Source organism: Suncus etruscus, chromosome 3, assembly GCF_024139225.1.
Source record: "Suncus etruscus isolate mSunEtr1 chromosome 3, mSunEtr1.pri.cur, whole genome shotgun sequence".
NCBI lineage: Eukaryota > Metazoa > Chordata > Mammalia > Eulipotyphla > Soricidae > Suncus > Suncus etruscus.
The window spans coordinates 20,450,142-20,476,377 of record NC_064850.1 but is presented as its reverse complement, the minus strand read 5'-3'; the positions used below and the strand labels follow the sequence as shown (position 1 = coordinate 20,476,377).

General features: G+C 49.4%; 3 protein-coding genes across 3 annotated transcripts in view; 1 reads left to right on the top strand and 2 right to left on the bottom strand.

The window, feature by feature from the left end:
- Positions 1-26,236, top strand: part of LOC126004088 (peroxiredoxin-1) — a 1,184,503-nt gene that overhangs the window by 376,637 nt on the left and 781,630 nt on the right. The window lies entirely within an intron of this gene.
- Positions 1-26,236, bottom strand: part of VASH1 (vasohibin 1) — a 967,981-nt gene that overhangs the window by 260,835 nt on the left and 680,910 nt on the right. The gene's annotated exons all lie outside the window — the stretch shown is intronic.
- The window catches only part of ESRRB (estrogen related receptor beta), a 106,895-nt gene that overhangs the window by 12,235 nt on the left and 68,424 nt on the right, over positions 1-26,236 (bottom strand). The window contains exons 3-5 of the mRNA XM_049770434.1: positions 14,676-14,792; positions 4,761-4,871; positions 4,122-4,283 (exon numbers count right to left, since the gene is read on the bottom strand). Of these exons, the coding sequence (XP_049626391.1) occupies positions 4,122-4,283; positions 4,761-4,871; positions 14,676-14,792 (390 nt within the window). The remainder of the gene's footprint in view (positions 1-4,121; positions 4,284-4,760; positions 4,872-14,675; positions 14,793-26,236) is intronic.

The window sequence follows — 26,236 nt, the reverse complement described above, 5'->3', positions numbered from 1 at the left end:
ACAAAAAATATCCAAAAGAATATATTGGAGAAGACAGTAACAAAACTGTCCTAACTGGGGGAAAAGACAGGGACAGTAGCCAAATTCATGAAAAACAAAAAAATCTCTTGGTTGACTGAAACTGTCTACTACTGAGATGTTCTAAAATAACACAACAGGGCTAGAGAGCACAGTGGTAGGGCATTTCCCTTGCATGCAACCGACCCTGGACAGACCCAAGTTCAATCCCTGCCATCCCATATGGTCCTCTGAGCACCGCCGGGTGTGGCCTAAAAACCAAAAATAAATTTTTTAATTAAAAAAAAAAAATCCTGGGAAGGTGGGAATGCAGAAAGACAGAGACAAGTATGGTGCAACCATGCCACACCCACATTTACTGAAAACAAATCCTACCAGTTATTCAAACCCAAACAAAAGGCTAAAAAAAGCCAGTCCTCCCAGCCCTGCAGCCAGCACCGTTCACTTCAGCTTTTCAGAACCTACTGGGTCTCCTTCCCCCATCAACTAGCAATTCCAAGAGGGGCAATAGGAGAGGTGGGGGTGTACAGCAGGACTATCCCTGGCACCTAGGTTGACCCCTGTAGGCAGAGCCCCTTTAATGTCTGGTATGGGGTTCTGCCCAACTGGCTGTCCAGTGTCCATCTACCTCTCACCCTCACCAAAGCTGGGCCGCCACAGGAAAGTTGCTCCACCAGCACCCAAGGGTCCAACAATATCCAGACTTTTCTCAAGCACACTCCCTCCCCTTGAAAAGCACAAGCTCCTTGAATTTGAAAAAAAAAAAAGTGGGGGGGAAGCATATAATTTGTGGCAAGTGGAGTTCATAATCTGTTAATTTATTATCGTTTCTGTCGACCTGGAGGGCCATTAGCAGAGGTAATAAAGGGAGATGTAATTATAGGATCCGAGGCCACTGCGGACACAGCTGCTGTCACTCTGCAGCCCATATTTCTTCCACAGTGTGAGCCAGAAGGGGCTACCTGGGAGCAGGCCCACGGAGAGACCCTTCAAGCGGGGGGGGGGGGGGCCTCTGCTGCACCCCTGTCCCCAGAGGCTATGCATTTGTCACTTGGGGTGGGGAAAGCCAAGAGGCAGGCAGAGTCCTCAAGGGCTACAGAAGGCCCTTCCTGAGCCAAAGTGCTTTCCCGATCTGGGAGAGAGGGTCTTGTGAGATGCAGAGAATTCAGAGGCAATGGTCCTGTACCTCACTCCTGGGGCCAGTTCGAGCAGTCCAATACATAGAAGCAGCTCAAGGTACAAGGAAGCCTGTCCCAGGACTGGAGAGCATTCCTGATGTGCTCCTGGGGTCCATTCCTGATAGCCGACTGCATCTATGGGGGGACTCATCTAAATCAAACACTCACAGCACAAGCCTGCATCTAGGACAGAGAATCCAGATGGCCTGGCTTAGTGGCTCCTGTTAGGCTAAGTAATTCCACAATCAACTGGGATTTGACCAGTTAAAGGCTTCAGGACCTCAGAGAAAGAGTTTGGGGTGACTGTACTTATTGGATTCTTCCCTCTTGGCTGTGCCTACTGCTCTTCTTCATCCCCAGGAGCTTCTGAGCTTCTGAGCAACATTATGAAAACATGAGCTTCCCGGCCTGGGGTGCTTTGGGGCTGTCCCTGCCCATCCCTGCCCATCCCTTCTGGACACTCCCACCCCCTCCAGGGTCCGTGGAATCCTTTCTGCTCCTGAATTCCCAACTTTTGTTTGTTTGGGGTTTTTCTGTTAGTGTTTGAGGACCACACCCTGCAATGCTCAGAAGTTACTCTGGCTCTGCCTTCAGGGATCATTCCTGGAGGTGCTGGAGAGGGGGTGCGGGATTATATTGGATGTCAAAGCCCAAACCACCATGCCAGATGTGCATAAGCATGCTCCCTACCTGCTGTGCTGTATCTATCACTCCAGCCCCTGGGCCCCACCTCTTCTTCCCTGCCTTCTAAGATCAAGAAGACCCTCTTCCTATCACCAAGGTCTTGGAAATCAAGGCTTTAAGTGAAACTACTTTTAATAAAAGCAGTTCCTGAAATGGCACTGCTCCCTTGCACGTGCCATTCTCAGTGTTATGCTGGCAGAGTTGGGACTCAAACCCAGAGCCTCATACAGTTGAGGAATGTGCTAGAGCACAACAGCTGCCATGTATGTGGCCTTAAGGAGCTTTGTTTTCCTCATCCTTCACCTTAGAATCAAAGAAAACCTGCCCAGGAGAATGGAGGGGAGGGAGGAAAAAGGGGAGAGGAAGATGGGCCTAGAAAAATCACCTATGCACAAGGTCGAAGCTGATGGTGCCCAGACCCATCTGGAGCCAAGGTCTGCGCCCTCCGTAGGCATTAGGCACCTGCTATGAAGGGCCTGGCAAGAGAAGGCACAGGAAAACGGGTACAGGAGACAGCATTTTGGAGGCATTAAAGGTGAAGTGACCCCCAATGACCTCCAGGGGTCACTCCAGAGCCAGTGCTTGCAGGTAGCCATGTCTGTAAGCCAGGGTAGCTTTGATGTAGGGAGGGGTAGAGGGCAAGAGGAGCTGTACCGGATTTGGCCCTAGGTTAGTGGAGCAATCCAGGCTGAGGTATCTTAAGTCTGACCCCGCACCCATGCTGAACCAGCACAAGACAGATTCAGAAATGCCTAGCTATAATCCCAAGAAGGTGAGCTCCTTTGGAAGGGGGGCTTTGGCCCAGATCCCCAGAGGCACTGCTGAACTCAGGGTGCCCCAGGGCCACTCAAGGGGACACCAGAGGAAATTCTGGGCATCCTGAGGCGAAGTGACAACAGTTCCATCACCCAGCCCTGTCCATTTTGCAGGACAGCTCCTTCCTGCCAAGTTGCACACACACTGTGTCTACAAAGACAGACTCACAACAGTCAGCTGTGGGTCCTGGTGCTCAACTGTGAATACCATGATCATCTTTCAGCAAAAATGGCAGGAAAGCTACACAGGGATCAGAGTGATAGCACCGTGTGTAGGGCATTTAACTTGTACAAGGCCGATCCGGGATTGATCCTCGGCATCCCCACGCCTGCCAGAAGTGATTTCTGAATGCAGAGCCAGGAGTAATGCCGGAGCACAGCCAGGCATAGCTCAAAAACCAAAAAAAGGAAAGAAAAGAAAAGCTGCACAGATAGGGAGGACAGCCTATGTGAGCTAGGAAGAAGCAAGCCTGGGTGTTGAAAAGATAGGATGCTTGCCTTGACAACCCGGGTTCAATCCCCTGCATCCCATATGCTTCTCCAAGCACCGCCAGGAAAATTACCGAGTGCAGAGCCAGGGGTAACACCTGAGCACTACGCACATGCAGCACTGGGGTATGTGTTCTCTCCTGAGATCAAACTAGGACATCACACATACCTGGCATGTGCCTTACCACTGAGCCACACCACCACTCACACCAACCTCAGCAATGTTCTGAAATCCTAGAGCCCAAATCAAGGATGGGCTTCTTTAGTTATCCTGCAAGTAGCAACAGCAACATCAGCAAATGTAACTGAGGTTCGGGGATACTGCAGGCTTTCCACACTCACCAACATCACCTTTTGGAAACCCACAAAACAGGCGTTAATAACTGGGGCTCATAGTTTCCACTTGTACAGTCAGCGCTTGAACCAATGGGCCCCCACATTCCTATGGCTTCTTACTATGAGCCCAGTGGAAATTGGGTAAGAGCCCGTCCAGCCCAGCCCAAAAGATCTAAGAGAAAATCTTTTTCTTTCTCTTCTTTTTGTGTTAGTTTTGGGGATCTGCTCAGTGATGCTCAAGGGTTACTCCTGGAGGTCTTGGGGAAACCATATGGAGTGCAGAGGATTGAACTCAAGATTTCTGTATGTGAGGCAAGAGCCTCAGTACTATTAATGCACCAGCACCAAGAAATTCTTTTTCTGTGTCATCTAGTGGCCCAGAGCATTGTTTCTGAGTCTCCCCCACAATCCATGCCATCAGAAAAACAGATTCTGAGGACCCCTTGGCAGTCTGGGCATCACTCTGGTTCTCCCAGACACCACACACATGCAACCATACCTGGAGAGAAAAGTAACCTTAAAAAGCATAGGCTGGCCCAGAATCACAGTCCCAAGGAGAGTGGCCATGTCTCCAGATGTCCTGTCCCAGGGCCCTACTCACCAGGAATGTGCTTAGCCCAGCCAATGATGACCACCAGCTCCCGGTCAGCCAGGTCACACAGTGTGGTCAGGGCCTTGATGTCCCCCTCGGGCATGCCAGGGGGAGGCATGGCATAGAGCTTGTCGGGCTCGGCCACCAGCAGGTAGGACACAATCTTGGTCACTGCAACAAGCCAAGGGAAGAGTTACCGCTACGGATGGACAGAGGAAGGGCATGGGGGAGAGGAAATGGGAAGAAATGAATTTCTCAGGAATCCCAGGATAATCACAAGTGCTAGAAATCCCCTTCTCCTCTGAAGCCAGAGTGGGCCACAGTGGCATTGAGTAGCTGAAAAATGTCCCTGGAAGGGCAAGCTGCCTAACAAATTCTCTGAAGGGATTCTGCTCTGGGACTTGGGTAAGATCCATGCAATGTGACCTCTACGTGGAAAGGCCATGGAGTAGAACTGGAAAAGATGGCCCCAGCACCAGGGACTATCCACTATACTATTATTGCACCGATACCAAGAAATTATATTTCTGTGGCTTCTAGAGGCCAATCTGAATTGGTGTCCCCAAGAGCGACAGGGTCCAGGATCCATCAGCAGAGCGGAGGACAGATGCTCAGGGCTCTGCTCTGGCCACAGGCCCCTCCACTCACATGGCTTTTTAGTAGGCGGCGAGATCTGCAGGCTCAGGTAGGGGCTGCTCTCAGAATCCAGCCGGCGCTTATACTTCTGGCGGCCACCACGCACACGGTCCAGGCGCACTCCTGCAGGGGACGGAAGGGAGGAAGTCTCAGACAAGGAGGACATGAGCTCCGATTCCAGATTCTCATCATCTATCTTACAACAAACATGTACTGGCCATGTCTGTCCCTGTCTGTCCAGCCTCTTTGGACTCTGGATCCTTCTGAAATCTGGCCCAAGTGAACTTTGGGTCAAGTCTTTCTCTCAAGCAGCCCCCAGGTGCCAAGGATCCAACTTGCACTAGAGTCGGAAAAAGGGCCCAGCCTGCCCAGAGAAAAGGAGATGCAGAGAGCACAATTAAGCTTTGGGTGGGGCTCAGAGGTAGAGGTGGAAGGTTTTTTGTTTTGTTTTGCCTTTTTTTTTTTTTTTTTGGTTTTTGGGCCACACCCGGTGGTGCTCAGGGGTTACTCCTGGCTGTCTGCTCAGAAATAGCTCCTGGCAGGCACGGGGGACCATATGGGACACCGGGATTTGAACCAACCACCTTTGGTCCTGGATCGGCTGCTTGCAAGGCAAATGCCGCTGTGCTATCTCTCCGGGCCCTGTTTTTTGTTTGTTTTTTTTTTTTTTAGGTGGAATTTTTGAATACAGTAGATTCTGGGTGGTACTTGCTTTCCTACCCCTCAGTTCCTTTGACCCCACCCAGCGCTTTGAGAATTTCTAGAATTTTGTTTTTGGGTCACACCCCATGGGCTCAAGGGTTATTCCTGGATCTGTGCTCAGAAATCACCCCTGGCAGGCACAGGGGACCATATGGGATTCGAACCACCATTTGTCCTGTGTTGGTCGCTTGCAAGGTGGCCTAACGGCTGTGCCCCAGGAAACTTCCAGGATTTAAATCTCTATATAGCTTGGTTGGATCCCAAGTATCCCATATGGTCAACCCCCAGAGCACCATCAGGAGTAATCCCTGAGCATTTCTAGGTGTGACCCAAAACATACACACAAAATAAAATACCTCTTTAGGCAGGAATCATCTGTTCCGGCCCAGAGGGACTCTCTATTTGAAGGTAGAAGTTCTAGATTACCCTCACAAGAGGAGACAGAGAAGACTCAGTGTGCAGGGTCCTCTGAGTTACTACATTAATGCACCAGAATGAAAATTGGTTCCTTCCACTCCTGACTAGTGCCACACACCACGTGACTAAATAAACACTGGGACAAGGATCAGAGCCTTGTGCTTCCATAAGGCAGAACCATTAGGCCAGAGCTCAACCTGGGCATTGTTCCAGACACTGCCACTTACTGCCCGAGACTTTGGGTAAGTTGCTTCACCTCTGTGCCTCAGTCTCTCCATCTAAAAGCTGAAAATATTATATTCCTAACGGGCTTATAAAGAAGATTAAGGCATGATTAGATATGATGCTATTAAAATATTGTATTGGTGGGCCGGAGAGATAGCACGTATGTAAGGCATTTGCCTGCATGCAGAAGGACGGTGGTTTGAAGCCCGGCATCCCATATGGTCCCCAGAGCCTGCCAGGAGTGATCTCTGAATGTAGAGCTAGGAGTAACCCCTGAGTGCCACCAGGTGTGACCCCAAAAAACAAATAAATAAATAAATAAAATATTGTATTGGGGCCGGAGAGATAGTACAGCGTCTGCCTTGCATGTGGCCGACCCAGGAGGAACCCACTCGGATTCCTGGCATCCCATATGGTCTCCCAGTCTGCCAGGGCCATTTCTCAGTGCAGAGTAACCCTTGAGCACCGCTGAGTGTGGTCCAAAATCAACCAGTCAATCAATTTATCAATCAATAAAAAAAGTTTAAAAAAATAAAATATTGTATGGAAGAGCTGGAGTTAGAGAACAGAGAGTGGGTAGGAAACTTGACTTGCAACAAAGCAACCCAGGTTTGAGCCGCAGCATCTCATCTGGTCTCCATAGCACCGCCAAGTGTAATAATAATTCTTGGGGCCGGAGAGATAGCATGGAGGTAGGGCATTTGCCTGGCACACAGAAGGATGGTGGTTCGAATCCCAGCATCCCATATGGTCCTCCGAGCCTTCCAGAAGCAATTTCTGAGCATAGAGCCAGGAGTAACCCCTGAGCGCTGCTGGGTGTGACACCCCTCAAAAAAAAAAAAGAGTAATAATAATACTGCAGTCACACTACCTGTCTCAGCAATGGACACCTGGTGTCCCTGTATCCTCAGAGACCAACAACTTTCCTCCTCTATGCAGCTCAGAGCACACCAAACGGCAAAGAAGTCACCAAGTGGCTCTCGGGCAGAAGAGCTATGGCTGCTGGTCCTACTTGCAGGCACAGGCCCACCCATCCATGTTCTGAATCAGATGCCCATTTGCTGACTCGCTGAGATCATGGTTCAGACTATTTTCTTAAGGGAAGTAAAATAATCCCTGCTCCCCTCCACCTCCCTCCTTTCATCTCATTCTCCTTCCCTAAGCTGGACACCATCCCAGTCTTTCGGAAGTAAAAATAGCCAAGTGTGAGGGGCGAAGCCGCAGGGGGCAGGTTAGGTTTCTTTCTTTGATACCCAGGCACTAAAAATAACCTGCAAGCTACATCTGGCCCCATCACCCTGCAACCCATAGGCCCATCCCTCCTGCTATCACAGTAAGTAGGCCCAGCAGAGCTGCAGGCTACTTCCAAGTGATGGGGGATGAGGGTAGGGTGCCTCTCTCCTGGCACCATCCCAGACCACTCTTGTCTTCCTTTGACCCAGAACTCCCCTTCTCCCGGTCTCATCCCTCCTGGCCCCAAAACAGTGTCTCACATCTGGGTATTGCTTTGGGGTCTACACAGACCAAATCTCTCTTGGTCTGCAGGACAGTGCAGAGGCCAGAGAATACCTGTAGTTATTTCCATGAATAACTAAAGCTGCAGAAGGACAAGACTGGCTCAGATTCATAGAGCCAAGAAAAGCCCAAAAGAAGCTCTAAATGCATTTTCTGCCTGTGGCTATAATTTTGGGGGTTGGGACTAAGGGCTGCCCAAATAAAGCTTTACCTATGCCAAGCCACCTCTCCACTCCCTCTCTTCACCCCAGACCACACCAGTTCAGAAGACCCTAACCTTGGCAAAGCCTTTCTACAAACCCCTCAAGGCTTGTGTCTATAGCTCAAGGATGTCAAGTAATGGAACATTTTTCTTTTTTTTTTTTTTTTTTTTTTTTTTTTTTTTTTTTTTTTGGTTTTTGGGCCACACCCTGTGACGCTCAGGGGTTACTCCTGGCTATGCGCTCAGAAGTTGCTCCTGGCTTCTTGGGGGACCATATGGGACGCCGGGGGATCGAACCGCGGTCCGTCCTAGGCTAGCGCAGGAAAGGCAGGCACCTTACCTCCAGCGCCACCGCCCGGCCCCAATGGAACATTTTTCAAACATGCTCTAATGATTCTGATCTGCCACTAAGTCTGAGCAGCACTGCACTAAACTGCTTCTACCTAATTCTTAATTTGATCAGAGCTTGGAGCCAGAAAGATAGCACAACAGTATGACATTTGCCTTGTACACGGCTGACCTGTAATGGACCTGAATTTGATTCTCAGCATCCCATATGGTCCCTGAGCTCAGGAGTGATTTCTGGACAGAGCCAGGAGTTACCGCTAAGCGCCGCTGGGTGTGGCTCAAATACCAAAAAAATAGAAAGATCAGAGCTGGTCTCAGATTACTGGGCAGATGCTTCTTTGCATGCAATTTGTGTCTTTTTGTCATTGTTTTTTTGTACCACACTTGACTTTTCTCAGGGCTTACTTCTGGCTCTGTGTTCAGGGAATCATAGAAGGATGGAACCCGGGTCGGCCATATGCAAGCACCCTTTTGTTATAATATCACTCTAGTCCCTTTGTGTGCAATTTGGACCAGGCTCCAAGTGACCCGAGTCCAGAAGAGAAACGGTGCCCCCACAGACTTTAAGGTACCCTGGGCTTGCAGGGAGTGGGGACATATTGGAAGGTATGGCAGCCGTCGCATGCCCTGGTGGACACTGAACTTCTTCCCCTCTTTCCCTCTATCTGCTGGAGGTCTCTGTGGGGATAGGAAGTGCCCTTTGCTTCCTCTGATTATTCTGGAATGCCTCTTACTAGTTGCTGTTTTGTTTTTGTTTTGGGGCCACACCTGGTAGCCCTCACGAGATTACTCCTGGCTCTGTACTCAGAAATCACTCCTGGCAGGCTCCAGCAGCCTGAGATCATATGGGATGCCGGGGGTTTGTTCCGGCTGGCAGCGTTCAAGACAAATGCCCTACCACTGTGCTATCACTCGGGCCCACTAGTTGCTGTTTTATAATGGTTAAAAGCATGTCTTGGCCTGCCTTACTATGTCATGGGATTTGGGGAAGGCACAAACGCCACCCAGAGTCACCTATCTAAGCAAAAGCAAAAAGGCCTGTTCTGAAACATGCATATGGGGGTGGAGGGTGCACTTTCCTCGTTGTCAGGATACCCCTGAAGGAGCTGGGATAGTTTGGTATCCTGTGAGGCGCATCTCTTCTCGGCTAGGGACACAACTCAGGAGGGTACAGTGCCCCCAAGGACATTTCTACAAACTTGAGCTAGCCCAGAAATAGGCAGCCTGGACCCCCAAAAGAGAAGTTTCTTCAGCCCAGACACCTTCCCCTCACTTCCCTCCACTAATGACAGGTCTTCCGGCCTAGGCAGCCACCTATGTGGACAAGCAGGGAAGGCTATGTACCCTTGGAGACACCCACTCAGGCAAGGCACAGCAGGACTGTCCTGCTGTTTACCCACTCCCTATTTGTGAGATGCTACAGGATTCCTGTCATGGTACTCATGTCTTGTCACCCAGGCCCAGTCCCCCAAGTCTCATCAACTACAGCCCCAACCCAATGGAGGTCAACTGCCATCCCACCAGCCTGTAATGGGGAACTTCTCTCTCCACCTCAACATTAGATTCTATAACAACTCATCTTCACCTGCGTGGAGGTGGCTCCAGGGCTGTTCTATTCCATTTCTAATACTGTTCTTCTGTTCAGTTCCTAACAATGCTGTGTGTGCCCCTTCCACATCCCCCCAAAGTTATATGGACAGATACTTGGGCATGCTTCATGGAAGAGAATTATGCATAAGACTTCCAAAAAGTACTAATGTGTTAGCAGCTCTCAGAGTCAAAAAACAAATTAAAGTCCTGAGGCCAGAGAGATAGTACAGTCAGTAAGGTGCTTGTGCCCTGCACAAGGATGATCCAGTTCGATCCTTTGTACTCTGTATGGGTACCCCTGAGAAGCCAGGCATAAGCACTGCCGAGTGTGGCCGAAGAGATAGCATGGAGGTAAGGCGTTTGTCTTGCATGCAGAAGGATGGTGGTTCAAATCCTGGCACCCCATATGGTCCCCCAGGCCTGCCAGGAGCGATTTCTTTTATTTATTTAATTTTTTTTTTGGTTTTTGGGCCACACCCAGCGTTGCTCAGGGGTTACTCCTGGCTGTCTGCTCAGAAATAGCTCCTGGCAGGCACAGGGGGACCATATGGGACACTGGGATTTGAACCAACTGCTTGCAAGGCAAACACCGCTGTGCTATCTCTCCGGGCCCTTAAATTTTATTCTTAAGCACAACGACAAGTCACAGGATGAAATGAAAATGCAGAATCAATTTTGTTAGAAAAAAGTAGATTGAAGAGGTCCCAGAGGGATAGTGCTTCTGGGGACTGGAGTCACGGCTACAGAAATCAAAGGAAGAGGATCTGGAGCATACTTGGGCCCGCAACTAAGGGGGAGCCCAGGACACCCTCCAGGTAAACACCAGTGCTAGTCCTAAGGCTGAAAAGGCCTTTTGCCACGTTAGACAGTTTGATGGGGAGAGGAAGCAGGACATCCAGCATCTAAAAAACTGCGACTAGCCCAATGTTCTGATGTTCCCCCAGTAAACAAGAGGCAGCCCAACAAGCCCCTCTATGACCTTCCACCACACACTGGTCATCAGCTCATATGCCCAAGTAGTCCTAATACTTCTGGCCACAGGGAAGCTCCTATGAGCCAGTAGGCCTGTGTACTTGTGGAGGCAAATGTGCATGGATGGACATGTGTGTGAGTGTGTGCATGTATCTGTTCCACTGATGACAGCTGCATTTGAGGAGGAGAAAATAAATTTTGTAAAGAATTAAAAATAAAAAAAAAAGAATTAAAATTTTGTTTTTGGTTTTTTTGGGGCTACATCCGGTGGCACTCAGGTTACTTCTGGTTCTACACTCAGAAATCACTCCTGGCAGGCTTGGGGGACCATATGCAATGCCAAGAATCAAAGCTGGGTTCATCCCAGGTCGGCCACATGCAAGGCAGATATTTATGCCCTACCGCTGCACTATTGCTCCGGCCCCCAGAATTAAACAGTTTTTAAAGACTTATTTTCCTTAAAAATGATTTTACAATGCAGGTCATCTCTCATCCTCCCTTCATCCAGAGCCAGGAAAGGAGCATTTCTGGCAGCACACTCTCCCAACACAAACCCATTAAATCCCAAACAGTGGAAACCTGAGTGGAGCCTCCTTTTAATTCCTTGACATGAGTTGGCCACTAACCCAATTACCCAGAATCCCCAGAGGAGCCTGCAGCCTGCCCAACAAACACAAAGAAAGTGAGGGCTCTACAGACGAATGTCAGCCTAGCTGCCCTGAGATCAAATCGTATTTAGAGAATGCAGGCTAAGGGGCTGAGACGAGGTGGGATCAGGTGGGCTGAAAGGTGATGTGAGGTGAGCAGGTAAAGTTTGCAGAGATAAACTGTTGGGAGAATTGCTGAACCCCTAGAGCTGCACTAAAAACATAGAATGGTCAGAGGGCCTGGTAAATGCAGCTTTCAGGCTCCAGTGCCTTTTAGTCTATGAGTCACACTCAGGCAGATAACAAGACCAAGGTATTTACTAGGCTGGTCTATAGGAAGAATATGGGGGTGGAAAGCATCTCAAGAGGCCTTGTGGGGGGTTGGGCCACACCCAGCAGTGCTCAGTGCTTATTCCTGGCAGGTTCAGAAGACCATTATGTGGTGTCACGGATTGAACTTGAGACAGCAAGACAAGTACCCAAGTGGATACCCCAGCCAGTGTCCAGGACCTACCATGGGGCTATTCACAGTCAGTACAAGTCATCATAGCCATGGTGCTACAATAAGGGGTTCTCTTAGGGACACATCTCTCCAGCACCCCTGCTGTTCTACTGGGACATGGTCTCTATTGGCAAGTATAGGAGTCACATCCAGTGGTGTGTGACCTGGGGGTGGGGGTGAATCTTGTGGTACTGAGGGCTCCTGCATGTGCATTTGCCTCTGAGCCAACTCTAGGGCTTGTCTCAGTCCTTTGTGACCCCAAGAAATCCCTGTATCCTTCCTTCTTCCTGAAGTCACTAAGCAAGTGACCTGCTCTCTTTCAAGCAGCAGGGAATTCTTTTTTTTTTTTTTTTTTTTTTTGGTTTTTGGGCCACACCCGTTTGACGCTCAGGGGTTACTCCTGGCTATGTGCTCAGAAATCGCCCCTGGCTTGGGGGACCATATGGGACGCCGGGGGATCGAACCGCGGTCCTTCCTTGGCTAGCGCTTGCAAGGCAGACACCTTACCTCCAGCGCCACCTACCCGGCCCCACAGCAGGGAATTCTTACAAAGCTGAAAAGACCCTGTACCCAAGTGGAGAGAAGTCTTTATATTCTCCTTTCTCCTGCTTCTGCTCACTTGGTGAATAGGGGCAGAAAGAGAAGCTTCCAGATCCAGGATCTGTGCCATGGCAGGGGCAGGCATCTCGCCTTGACCCACGCAGACAATTCCATCACCCTGAAAACCCAGAAAGGCACAGGCAGCCATCAAGTGTCCTCAGGATCCAAATTCCTGGGACGCTGTAGAGAAAAGGTGGACTCATACCCTGGCACCACCAATGTGACCCACCCAGCCCCAACTCCCCTGTGAGGGGGTCTAGTCCAGGCGTCTAAGCCTGAGAAGTAAGGAGAGTTCCAGGCTGGGAAACCTTCTGGTAGCCCCAAGTCACACACAGGTCACTGACTCTTTGTGCCTTGGTTTCCTCATTGGCAAACCCCAGGAGGTTCTGGAAAGTTAAAAGAACCAGGTGTACAAGGAATGCAGGTCAGCCACTAGCAGGGGGTATACCACATACAAGGCAAGACCAAAGGTGTAGACTCAAAATGGACAAATAGCTGAGCTATTTGTGAGGTAGACAAAGTTTCATTAGCTGCACCACATTAAAGGTTCCCAGCTGGGGCTAGACAGATAACACAGAGTTAGGGCATTTGCCTTGCATGCTGCTGATCCAGGACTGATGGTGGTTTGATACCCGGCATCCCATATGGTCCCCCGAACCTGCCAGGAGCAACTTCCAAGTGCAGACCCAGAAGTAACCCATGAGTGCAGCTATATCTCAGAGGTTTAAAGAATGCTTCCCAAAGTAGCAACACTACTATCAGAGGGTGCTGGAATAACGGGGTGTTTGCACCCTTGGTGCAATTGGGGAAAGTGCTGAAAAATCTGTTTTGGGGGAAGGGAGCAATGGACTAATTCAGTCTGAGAAGTTCCAAGAGAGAGAAGCAGCCCCTGAGAAAGGGTCACATCATAGTCAGAAAACTGTGTAGACAGAGGAGAGGGTAGGGTAGCTGGAGAGCCCCTAACAGAATGAGGTGTGGGAAGGGCCTTGAAAGGGAAATGGGAGGGGGTGAGGGGGAAGCCACCACTACCTACCACCCTAAGATAAGGCTAGGTCCACTCAACTCTCTGGGAATCTAGAGGGCATGGTGGGGAAGAATGCCTCCTAGGGGTCCTGAAGCAGGGCTGGGTTCCTGGAAGCCAAGGGCTGAATTCCACACCCATCCCTGCCCCTTTCCTGCCCCACCTGATCATCCCATCACCTGATCCATGCCTCACTCCAGTCTCCTCCCCTTCTAGAAGACTCCCAGCCCAGGGTCCAGATCACAAAAGGTGATTTGTAAGCATTTCCACTGGATCACATCCCCCATGCTTGCACATGACTGACTTAAGTTGGATCCCGGTCATCCTACATAAATGGTCCCCTGAGCACCACCAGGAGTAATTTCTGAGTGCAAGAGTAACCTTGAATATAGCCAGGTGTGGTCCAATGCTCCCTCTCCCCAATATATATGTATCTCAACATGCTAGGGACTGGAGACAGCTGTTAGTTTGCTTGCTTTGCAAGCAAGAGTAATTCCTGTGTTCAGAGCTTGCCGTAAGCCCTGAGCAATGAAAGATGTGGCCTCCAAACAACAATAAAAATGCAATATGGAACCATCAAAAAGAAACGAATATATATTTTTCACTCCTTTTTCTCCTAGTAGTAATCTTTGGAATTCAGCATGTATTACATTTGTGTAGAGGGTAGAGTGAGGCCCTATCCCCAGTGCTGGTGGGAGGACATTTTAAGTAGGAACAACACCTCTAGCATTTCTGGGGGTAACAGAGAGGGTTAGGCAAGGACCAGCCATAGAGATGCTGGGTCAGGGGCCAGGTGGTACTGACCCAGATCTAACTCTACTGCTATGCTCAGGCCATAACCCAGGGAGATATGAACAACACTTAAAACAGGGGGCCTATGTGCTGCATGCAGCTGAGGGGGCATGAGGAAAAAGAACAGATGGGCAGGGGTAACAGGGTACATGGCTCCTGCAGTATGGCAGTCTCTCCTCTCTGCAGTCCCTTGGTTTAGATCCCCCATACTCCTCTAAAAAATAAATCAATGAATGACACTTTGGGGTCCCCAAGAACACAGTGGAGAAACCCAGCTCCTACCCTCCAGCCAGGAGCACCCGAAAGAGCCAGAAGCAAGTGGTATAAAAGGACACCAAATGAGCATAAGCCAGGAGCAACGCTTGCATGTCAGTGTGGGCAGGCGGTTTCTTACCTTCCTTCAGCATACCCACTTTGAGGCACTTCATGAAGCGGCAGGCCTGGCATGACTTGCGTCTCCGTTTGGTGATCTCGCACTCATTGGTGGCTGGGCAGCTGTACTCTATGTTCCCTGTGGGGACACACAAGCAGGGTGAGCAAAGGCAGGTGGGGAAGAGCCTCCCAGACCTCCAGGTGGGTGCCTGAGGCCTGGTACTGAGTCTCACAGTTGCAGAACGTCACCCGTAGTTCTGCAGAGGCCTGAGCTGGAAGGGGGGAACCCTACTGAGCAACCTACAGTCCTATCACTTGCCCATCAGCCTGCCCCACATCCTCCCCAGCTCAGCTGACCTGAGTCTCAGTGTCCTCATCTGCTGGGTGTGACCCAAATACTAAAAACAAAAACAAAATTCAAATTTGCTAAGTTTGGGGGGGAGGTCTGGAGAGATATTACAATAGGTAGGGGTGCTTTGTCTTGAATGCAGCCAATCTGAATTCAATCTTCAATCTCCGGCATCCTCATGGTCACCCAAGCACTTCCAGGAGTGACCCAGAGTCCAGGATTAACCCCAGAGCACTGCAAAGTATGGCTCCCAACACCCTCTAACCCCAAAGTAACAAAATTTAAAACAATAAAAATTGCTGAAAGGTCAAAATAAGAACTTGAGCTTGAGCAAGGCTCAAACAAGGTCCCCCAGTACTTCCAGGAGCAAACCTGGGGGCAAAGTTGAGCTCAGAGCAGAGCCAATGGTGGCCCCAAACCAAGCATCATTAGTCCTGGAGGCCCATAGCTGAAGGGGAGGGGGAGGCCTCTGAGGGTTCAGCACTGCACCCAGATACAATCACAACTACACAGGTGCCTGCCCAGAGGCCAAGCCTTCAGGAAGAAAGTGCTGAACAGATACAAGGTCACCATTCTCAGTGCTCTGGCCTCTGTCCCAAGGTCAAGCAGGTTGGCCTGAGCATCAATACAAACCTCTAGACCCGAAGACCCCAAACTCCTACCCTGAACCCTTCCCTCATCAGCCCAGACTCTCTTTAGGGAGAGTGAGAACATGCTAGGGGGTCAACTTCCCAGCCAGAACACACCTGCAGAGTGGACAATGCCCCCCAAGACATTGGTCCGAGTGCAGGTCCCCTGCACCATCCCAACCCTCACAAGAACCTTCATGGATTCACCTCCAAGTCCCACTTTAGACTAGAAAAGAGACCCTCAAAGAGGGTGGCATGAGGGGCCGGTGAGATAGCGTGGAGGTAAGGCGTTTGCCTTTCATGAAGGAGGTCATCGGTTCGAATCCCGGCGTCCCATATGGTCCCCCGTGCCTGCCAGGAGCAATTACTGAGCCTGGAGCCAGAAATAACCCCTGAGCACTGCCGGGTGTGACCCAAAAACCACCAAAAAAAAAAAAAAAAAAAAAAAAGATGGTGGCATGAGAGTGACCCAAAGTAACACTGAACCCCTCAACCACCCATGAACCCTGAATTTGGGGTGGAAGGGAAAATCAGCAAATTCCTGATGATCACCCATCAGCTGAAGTAGGGAGGGAAAAGAGGGCAGAGGGGACATCTCCATGCCTCAGTCTCCCCAGGTGGCATCTAGAAAAAACTGGCAAAGTACTAATGGAAGTCTGGGATCCCTGAAAACAGATTTATTCTTTTTCGTACTATGGGGAAACTGAGCCCACACATTTCTGTTTCCTTTCCCCCTCCCCCCCCCACTGGCAAAATCTGGGTCCCCGTCTCTTATGTCAAGGATGAAACGTGACAAGGACAGAACAGGTCAAGATGGAGTCCACCTGCCCTTCTCTCCAATGCCAATCCTTTCGGCAGGCTGGTGTGGGTGGCTTCTGGGAAAATAATTTTTGATATTCACATAAGCATGGGAACAATAAATAATTAAGTTAAATAGACAGTAGATACACGGGATAAGGAAAATTATGTAAATAGCACTGAAAAATAAACATGAAGGGCAGGCTCTGTAGGACTCAGCCCTACAGCACCCTACCCGGCTCTCCGCTGGTATCCCCAGACTCAGCCCAGTTCTCAGTTCCTGAAACTCAGGAAGGTCAGACTTGGCTTCAGCAGCTCGGTGCAGGCCACAGTGCTCCTCTACCCCAGTCCCATGGAGATCTGCACCCCACCCTCCTGTCGCTGGTACTTCTGCCTGGAACTTCCTTGGAACCAGCTTGCACACAGTGGCACCTAATATACCAGCCAGCTGCAAAGGGGCATTGATGTTCTTGCCACCTGGGAAGTGAGCATCTCTGCTCTACTTTCCAGATGAGAAGGCACAGTGGGGGTGCAGCCAATGATAGGCTTGTGCCCCTCCCTGTTAGGGTGCCTTGTGGGTCCTGGACAGTGCTCCAGCTCCCTTCTCATGTTTCCTCTCAATAACAAGAACCCAGCATCCTGATCAGGCAGCATGTGTGTGGTATATGCTGATGGCACTGGGGCTTGGCCAGAACAAGAGAACTGGACACGAGTCATAAGAACAGAAGCAACAGGAAACAGAGCCATAGTACAGAGCGGGTGGGGCATTTCATTTGGTGGCCAACCTGGGTTCAATCCCTGGTACCCAATATCGTCTGCCAACCACCACCACCAGGAGTGATTCCTGAGCAAAGACCCAGGAGTAAGCCCTGAGCTCCACCGCGTATAATCCCAAAAAAGAAGGGCCAGAGTAATAGCACAGCAGTAGGGCATTTGCCTGCACGCAGCCAACCTGGAATGGACCTGGGTTCGATCCTCGGTATCGCATATGGTTCCCTGAGCCTGCCAGGAGTGATTTCTGAGCACAGAGCCAAGAATAACCCCTGAGCGACACCAGGTATGGCCCCCCCAAAAAACAAACAACAACAACAACAAAATGCAAACAATGTTCTTACTTTTCTCCTTACAGAGCCCCCCCCCCCCATAATACTGAACCCACCAGTGAGCAGTTCAATACAAAGACCAGGTCCTGCAGTTCTGGGGGCCTCTCATGCATTCTCAAAGTGGGGGTGCAAGGAGGGGAGAGAGAGAGAGAGAGAGAGAGAGAGAGAGAGAGAGAGAGAGAGAGAGAGAGAGAGAGAGAGAGAGAGAGAGAGAGAGAGAGAGTTCTAATTTTATGTATTTATTTTTGTTCCTTGCAATTTTCTTTATGGCTCCAGCGGCTGGCTGCCAGCAAAAACCCAGGCTCGGTGGCTGGGGCTGTGTAATTTCTGTAAGTGCCTCATTGATAAAGTGATGAGATTAGTTCATCAGAATTCCTGTGGTCTCCCGAGGCAACCTAGGAGAGCTCAGGAGTACACTTGAGCCACAGGGGTACATTTGGGGGTGGGGCTCCCCAGGGGCTAGCTAGGGCCAGCATCCTCAGAGCAGATTCTAGGTAGGCAAAGCACCTCTCTCCCTCCCCCACCACGCTCTCACACTCTCAGCACAGGGGCCGTGGAGAGGCGGCAGCCCCAGTGCTGAGGGGTCTGCACACTGGTAGCCCTGTTTTCTCAGACCGTTTGGCTTGCACACCTGATGGGCAGCTGCCAGGGTGGCGCCAGCAAAGTAGGTGAAGACATCTCTAGGTCTGGCCTTAGACTTGCTCCCAACCCTTCCTGGATTGGTTGCATGTAAGGCAAACGCCCCACCACTGTGCTATCTCTCTGGCCTAAAGAGCCACATTTTTAAGCTTAAACCATTTAAGTTTTCAGACAAGTCCTGTGGAGACCAGAAAAGACAATGAAAAAAATGACACTGGAGAAAACCAGGGATAAGGGGGGAGGTCTGAGAGATGCAGCCATAGAAAGGTAACACACACACACACATACACACACACATGCATGCATAATTCTGAATAAGGAGGGCACAATCGTATCAACCCTGGCTGTGACGTTCACCCAAGTTGTTAGCAGGGGAGAACCAAGCACAAAGCACCAGTTTCCCAACTGCATGAATCTATAATTCTCTTAAAAAAAAAGGGGGGGAGGGGGCAGAGAGATTGCATGTAGAAGGTCGGTGGTTCAAATCCCAGCATCCCATATGGTCCCCCAAGCCTGCCAGGTGCAATTTTTGAGCGTAGAGCCAGGAGTAACCCCAGAGCGCTGCCAGGTGTGACCCCCCCAAAAAACCTTTACTTTGATCAGAATCTCAATCACTGTAGGCAACAAAATAAGATATTTAAAATTTTTTCAGGGAGGGCTGAAGAGAGCATATCCATAGGGCATTTGCCTTGCACGTGGCCAACCCAGGACAGACCCTGGTTCAATTCCCAGCATCCCATATGGTCCCCAAGCTAGCCAGAAGCAATTTCTGAGTGCAGAGCCAGGAATAACCCTGAGCACTGCCAGGTGTGACCCAAACCCCCCCCAAAAAAATAAAATAAAATTTTCAGATGGATCAGTAACTGGAGAGAGAGCATGGCAGAGAGGGTGTTTGCCTTGCATGCTGGTGACTCAGGTATAATCTTAGCATCCCATAAGGTCCCAAAGAGCCCAAAGAGTGATTCCTAAGTGCAGAGCCAGGAGAAACACATGAGCACAGCTGGGTGTGACCTTCAAACAAAACAAAACCAAAATAAAAATGTTTAAGGAAGAGCCACAAAGGATTCAGAACAAAAGAGTAAAATAAGTTTCAAGGTATGAGAATTCCCATGAAGGTTTGTTTTAATCTTTCCCATTTGACTTTCTTTATTAAATTTTTCATTTTTTGCTTTTTGGGCTATATGTGACTGTGCTCAGGGGTTACTCCTGACTCTGCTCTCAGGGATCATTCCTGACAGTACAGGGGAGTGGGGAATGGGGGACCACTCTCCAGCCCCTCTCTGACTTCTTTCCTTGATGCACTGTGGCATCTAAACCAAGGTCCCTGCCTGAATAAAAGTGACACCTTTACAGGTGTGTTCCAAGTGAAGGAATCCAACTTCTTGACAGCAGGCCTAGAAACTAGAAGATAGAGCAGTCCCAAACTGGGGGGAGGGTTGTGGATGGGGGAGATAGATTATTTAATGAGTTATACCAGTAAAGGCATAAATCTAGTGTGGAGTGAAGGATTGGATGAAGACATTCCTGCACATCCAAGGTGCCAACAATTTCACCCTCCACTGCCTTTCTAGCAGGACCTTGGTGTTGATTCTCTCCTCAGGAAGGAGAAGCAGCAAGACACCCCCAATGCAGACGTTAAGGGCAAAGCAAGGAAAAAGTGGCTGCAGGGAATAGGAACAGACAGGGTGATGATGTAACCTACTTGGACAGTGGGATCTGGAATGCACAAGTTTCCTCCATCCTTCCCACAGGAAAGGAAGAAATGAATGTGTAATTGTACAACAGCTGTAAAACCATATTAGCCACTAAAGGTGCTAAAGGCAAGAAGACTTTCTGCAAAGGCTAACTGAGGGTAGAAGTAGGTGGATGTGGGACTATTCTTTTTTTTTGGGGGGGGGGGGGGAGTCACACCCGGCAGCACTCAGGGGTTACTCCGGACTCTATGCTCAGCGATCACTCCTGGCAGGCTTGGGGAACCATATGGGATACTGGGATTCGAACCACCGTCCTTCTGTATGCAAGGCAAGCACCTTACCTCCATGCTATCTCTCCGGCCCCGACTATTCTTCATAATCAGGCATTTAATACTTCTTAGTCGCGTGCATATGGTATTTGGAGAAAAAAAAATTTCTGGAGCCGGAGCAATAATACAGCAAGTAGGATGTCTGCTTTGCACAGGACTGACCAGGGTTCAACTCCCAGCATCCCCTGTGGTTCTCCCCAGCACCAACTGGGGGTTAATTCCTGAGTAAAGAACCAAGAGTAACCTCTGAGCATCCCAAAAAAGATGTTAAATTTCTGAAATTGTCAAGACTAATCTTTCTTTCTTTGGTTTTGTTTTGGGGTCACACCCGGCAGTGCTCAGAGGTTATTCCTGCTTCTGCACTCAGAAATAGCTCCTGACAGCCTCAGGGGACCATATGGGATGCCAAGAATTGAACCCAAGCCTGTCCTGGGTCAGCAGTGTGCAAGGCAAACACCCTACTGCTGTGCTATTTCTTCAGCTCCAAGACTAATCTTGCTTTTTTGTTTTGTTTTGTTTTGTTTTGTTTTGTTTTGTTTTGGTCACACCTGGCAGTACTCGGGAGTTACGCCTGGCTCTATGCTCAGGAATGGCTCCTGGCAGGCTCAGGGGACCATATGGGGTGCTGGGATTCAACCACCGACCTCCAGTAGGCAAGGCAAATGCCTTACCTCCATGCTATCTCTCTGCCCCCAGACTAATCTTTCTTACATTTAAAAAAAAAAAAGAAAGAAATCTGGGGGCTGAAGTACCAGGAAGGGACACACATACATCTCTCACCCCATCTACCACCATTAACCTCTACCAAACCAGAAACAAATTAAATTAACCCTCCAGGGAATAGCCTTTAAACCCATTATAATCTGACCATACTGTCTTAATTTTTCCTTTATCAGAACCCACAACCACCACAAACCTTCCCCACAGTAGGTGTGGCCCCCCAAACCAAAAACAAATTAAATCTCCCCTCCAGGGAATAGCCTTTAGGCCCTTTACGATCTGACCATACATTCTTAATCTCTCCCCTATCAAGTCCATACTTTGTAAATGCTAGAAAACCATATTGGAAGCTTCAGGCGAGGCCTCCAGCCCTCAGACACACCTCCTTCCCCAAAACCCCTCTAGCAAATTCTTCCACACCCCTAAGGCTTCAGAAAACATCTGCTTCCTGAGGACCTCAGGGTCTCCAGGATTCATTCATTCATTCCTTCATTCCCCCCATCTCCACCCCTAAAGCTGAGGAGAATTTCAGGCCCAAGACTCTGTGAGTCCTCTCTGCTTTCCAGTAGGCAGACACAGAGCTCTACTGGGCACAGAGATTGTAAATCTTCTCATGTTCATGACAAGTTCAGAGTCAGTGCCTGGCATCTGAAAACACTCAAGTGAAAAAAAATCAAAGCAAGAAGCCTATCCAGAGGGCCGGAGAGATAGATGGAGGTAAGGCATTTGCCTTCCATGCAGAAGGATGGTGGTTCGAATTCTGGCATCTCCTGAGCCTGCCAGGAGTGATTTCTGAGAGTAGAGCCAGGATTAACCCCTGAGTGCTGCCAAAACCAAAAACCAAAAGCCAAAATAAATAAAAGAAGGATCAGGTCTTTCAAAACTATCCCAGCTCCTCCAGCAGACTCCTGGCCTAGTTGTTCCAGCCACTTTGATTAGAGTGGCACCTCCCTCCAATCAGCAGGTTAGTCCTACACACTACCAAGGTGGGAAAAGCATGACAATACCAGCAGAACCGTTGCTTTACGCATCCCAGAAGGAAGGAAAAACCTACTAGATGATGATTGTTTTCTTGTCTCGAGAATTAACTTTTTATCTTTGAGGAGTTAGAGAGAACATCAGGGATGAAAAGAAAGTTTCGACTTTGCATGCAGCTGACCTGGCTAGATCCCTGGTACATGGTCCCTCCCAACCATCGCCAGGTATAGCACTGAACACCTCTCCAAGAATCACCAGAGTGGCCTGAGTGACCCTCAAAACTGCAGGGCTTGATCATATCCTTGGGTCCCCTCAAGCACAGCTGGCCAAGGGAGGAGTTCTCTAACTCCTGAACACTGCTTGGAGACCCCACCCCAAAAATAAAACCTGGGGAAAGAGCACCAAGGGTTAGAAACTCAGGTTCAACCCCTATACTGCCTGGTGTGGTCCAAAGACAACAAAAACTATTTTAATAATAATAATAATAATAATAATAATAATAATAATAATAATAAAAGACCCCTATGAGATTTACAGATTGATCGCAAAGACTCCTGTTGTGAAAAAATATATACAAAAATGAAAATTGAGGCCGGAGCCATAGCACTGCTGTAGGGTGTTTGGCTTGCACATGGCTCACCCACGACGAACCTGGGTTCAATTCCCGTGCCCTATATGGTCCCCCGGGCCTGGCAGGAGTGATTTCTGAGCACATAGCCAGGAGTAATCCCTGAGCATCATGAGGTGTGTCCCAAAAACCAAAAAAAAAAAAAAACAAAACAAAAAATGTTGGAGCTGGAGCAATAGCACATGGGTTAGGGCATTTGCCTTGCACGTGGCTGATTCGGGTTTGATCCGGCATCCCATATGGTCCCCAGAGCCTACCAGGAGTAATTTCTGAATGCAGAGCAAAAGTAGCCCCTGAGCACCGCTGGGTGTGATCCAAAATACAAAAAAAAGTAAGCTGTAGAACTTTTGCTCAGATTTATTTTTGGTTTGGTTTTGTACAACATCCAGAGATGTTCAGGAATTACTTCTGGTGGGGGTGTCAGGGGGACGACAGGAGATGCTGGGGATGGGACCTAGGCCAGCCATGTGTAAAGCAAGTGCCTTACCCACTGTGCTATCACTCAAACTGTTCAGATTTCTGAATCCAACTCTCCTGAGTCTTTGGTCTGTATAGTTTCCCAGGGGACTGTGCTGTAGCCATGGATCTCTGGGAAGGAGCCTATCGGTCTTGTGGTCTTCATCCAGGTGCTCCCAGCTTTGACATACATCTGACAGCAGAGTAGAGCCACAGTTTTATGCACCACTGTAGACACTGCTGTCATTGCAGAGAAACAGGCACAGTTCCAGGATCACACAAGTCACTTCCAGTCTCTCAGAGGGATCCAGCTCTCCTCCCCTCACCCCGAAGGCCTAGAACACCTTTCCCAGAGGGCAGGGCCAGGTCTGGGTGGAGCCAAAATGTACATTTCTAATGAGACTAGAGCTCCAGGAAAAGCCTGGCTGTAGGTGAGTTTTATGGTGGGTGGGTGGGTGTCACAAGGAAAACCATTGCCCAAGGTAACAAATAGGCCCCTACCACAACCCCCCTCAGGTTCTACTCTCTGAACTCCTGGATACTGATTTCCAAATTTCTTTTTTTTTTTTTTTTTTTTTTTTTTTGGTTTTTGGGCCACACCCAGCGGTGCTCAGGGGTTACTCCTGGCTGTCTGCTCAGAAATAGCTCCTGGTGGGGCCGGGCGGTGGCGCTGGAGGTAAGGTGCCTGCCTTGCCTGCGCTAGCCTAGGACGGACCGCGGTTCGATCCCCCGGCGTCCCATATGGTCCCCCAAGAAGCCAGGAGCGACTTCTGAGCGCATAGCCAGGAGTAACCCCTGAGCGTCACAGGGTGTGGCCCAAAAACCAAAAAAAAAAAAAAAAAAAAAAGAAATAGCTCCTGGCAGGCACGGGGACCATATGGGACACCGGGATTTGAAACAACCACCTTAGGTCCTGGATCGGCTGTTTGCAAGGCAAACGCCGCTGTGCTATCTTCCCCCGGGCCCTGATTTCCAAATTTCTTAATAATTGATTCCAGATCTTTCTTCCCTACTGCTCTCCTACCACCTGCAAACTTTCATGGTTCTCTCCCCAGTAGCTGAAAGCAGAAGCCAGAATTAGTCATTACAATGATTCCATCAGCAAAGATTTCTCAAGTCAACTTTTTTCCAGAATGCCAGAGTTAAATAGCTCCCAGCCATACCACCACATGCTGGCCAGTAGGCTAAACATCTTGCATGTCTATTTCCTTTGATTTCTACAAGATCATAGAGCCCAAGGAAATTGGGCAGGACACTTATCTTGCATGCACTTGACCCAGGTTCCATTCTTTGCACCACATATGGTCCCCTCAAAGCCTGCCAGTTACCCCCTAAGTGCAGAGCCAGAATAAACCCTAAGCACAGTTGGGTGTGACACCCCCCCTCCAAAGAGAGGGCAGCACACATGAAAATCAAGCACTCGCCCAATGAGCCATATACCTGCCCCATAGATGGAACAGCACCTGAGCCTCTTTTCTTGTTTGGTTTATTTGGTTTTTGGGCCACACCCGATGACACTCAGGGGTTACTTCTGGCTATGCACTCAGAAATCACTCCAGGCTTGGGGAACCATATGGAATCCTAGGCTAGCGTGGGCAAGGCAAGACGCCTTACCATTTGTGCCACTGCTCTTGCCCCACTTTTGTTTTTTAGTTTTTGGGCCACACCTAGTAGTACAAGGCTCACTCCTGGCTCTGTGATGGGGATTAACCCTGCTAGTGCTCAGAATTCAGGTTAGCTACCTAATATATACCTGATATACCTGATTTACTCTGGCCCCCAGTTCTTGACCCTGATCTTAAAATGTTAATCCACACTCCTCAACAGTTTTGGATGGTGGTCAGTATCTGGTGATGGTCCAGAGAACGGCACATAAACAGGTAGAATAAGCCCTGATCTCCAATGTCATTTTACTCTTCCTGAACAGCCCTGGGAGCCTCACTTCACCAGAGCAAAACATATAGTGCCTCTCAGACCTGCCCTGGCTGTTTGGATAACAGAAAGGGGCAGGGTCCATCTTCACCTTTAGCTCCAGCCCTCTGTGAGCATTCATTCTCAGGAAGTCCCTCCTGACACTCATCTAGGCTCTCTCTTTGTACAGGGAACCACAACCTGTTCATTCTCTCACTCCCCTGCCACCCTGCAGATGGCACTCAGTTTGCAGGCCTAACTGACTACACAGATGCAGAAACTGAGGCCAGACACCCCAGTGCCTGCCCAAGGTCAGCTGTCTGGTGAGCACCAGGGCTCTGGATGCACTCCCACCCCTGGCTTTGTATCTGCATCCCCTAACCCCCACACCCTTACCCCTGCTGCCAGGATCCCCCGAGATTCCAGATCTCATTCTCCAGGACAAAAGGCCTGGAGACACTCCAAAGCAGGAGAACCCATTTATCATCCCTTCCTCTCCCCCAGGAGCCTCCTTCCCAGCCTGCAGCCGGGTCCCAGGTGAACAGGAGAAACTGTGCCAGAGCCTTTTGCCTGCCTCTTCCTCTTTGTCTGAAGTCACAGACCTGGTTGGTGCTCAAGGGGCCTCCTGTCTCTGCAGTTGGTGACAAGCCCTGGCAAACTTGGGAGGAAACAGGTGGCTTTACCCTCTACATAGGTCCTCATGGCATGCCTTTCGTATTCATCAATGCCTGTCATTATAGCCTGAAGAAGTGGCGTGGGAGGGCTCAATGATATAATGTATAGTGGTCTGGACTCCAGAGAAGCTGTTATGGCATCATTCCTCATGGCCCAGACTTCACTAACCTCTGCAGCCCCAATTCCTTCCACTCTGTCCTAAACACACATTCACACCTACCATGCTTACTTTATTTTTGTTTGCTTGTTTGGTTTCTGGCCACACCCAAAAATATTTAGGGCTTACTCCTGGCTCTGTGTTCAGGGATCACTTCTAAATGGAGCTGAGGTACTGGAATTAATCAAACCCAGCCATAATTGCAAGCACCTTACCCACTGTACTATCTCCCCAGTCCCTCGCCCTCCTTCTGGACCCACAATATACCGGTTACATGGTGCTGGGGATCACAAAGTAGCCAGAATCACATTAGGTGCACATGGGATCTCAGGAAGTTGAACTTATCCCATGTTTGCAAGGTTGTAAAGCAAGTGCTTTAAGCCACTGAGCTGTTCTGCTGGGTCCAACAAAAAATGTGCACTTACAAAAATGTTTATTAAAAGCAATGCAAATCAAAACAATATAAGATATCATCTCACGTGGCAAACTATCAAAAGAAAAGCTGGAAATAATTGGT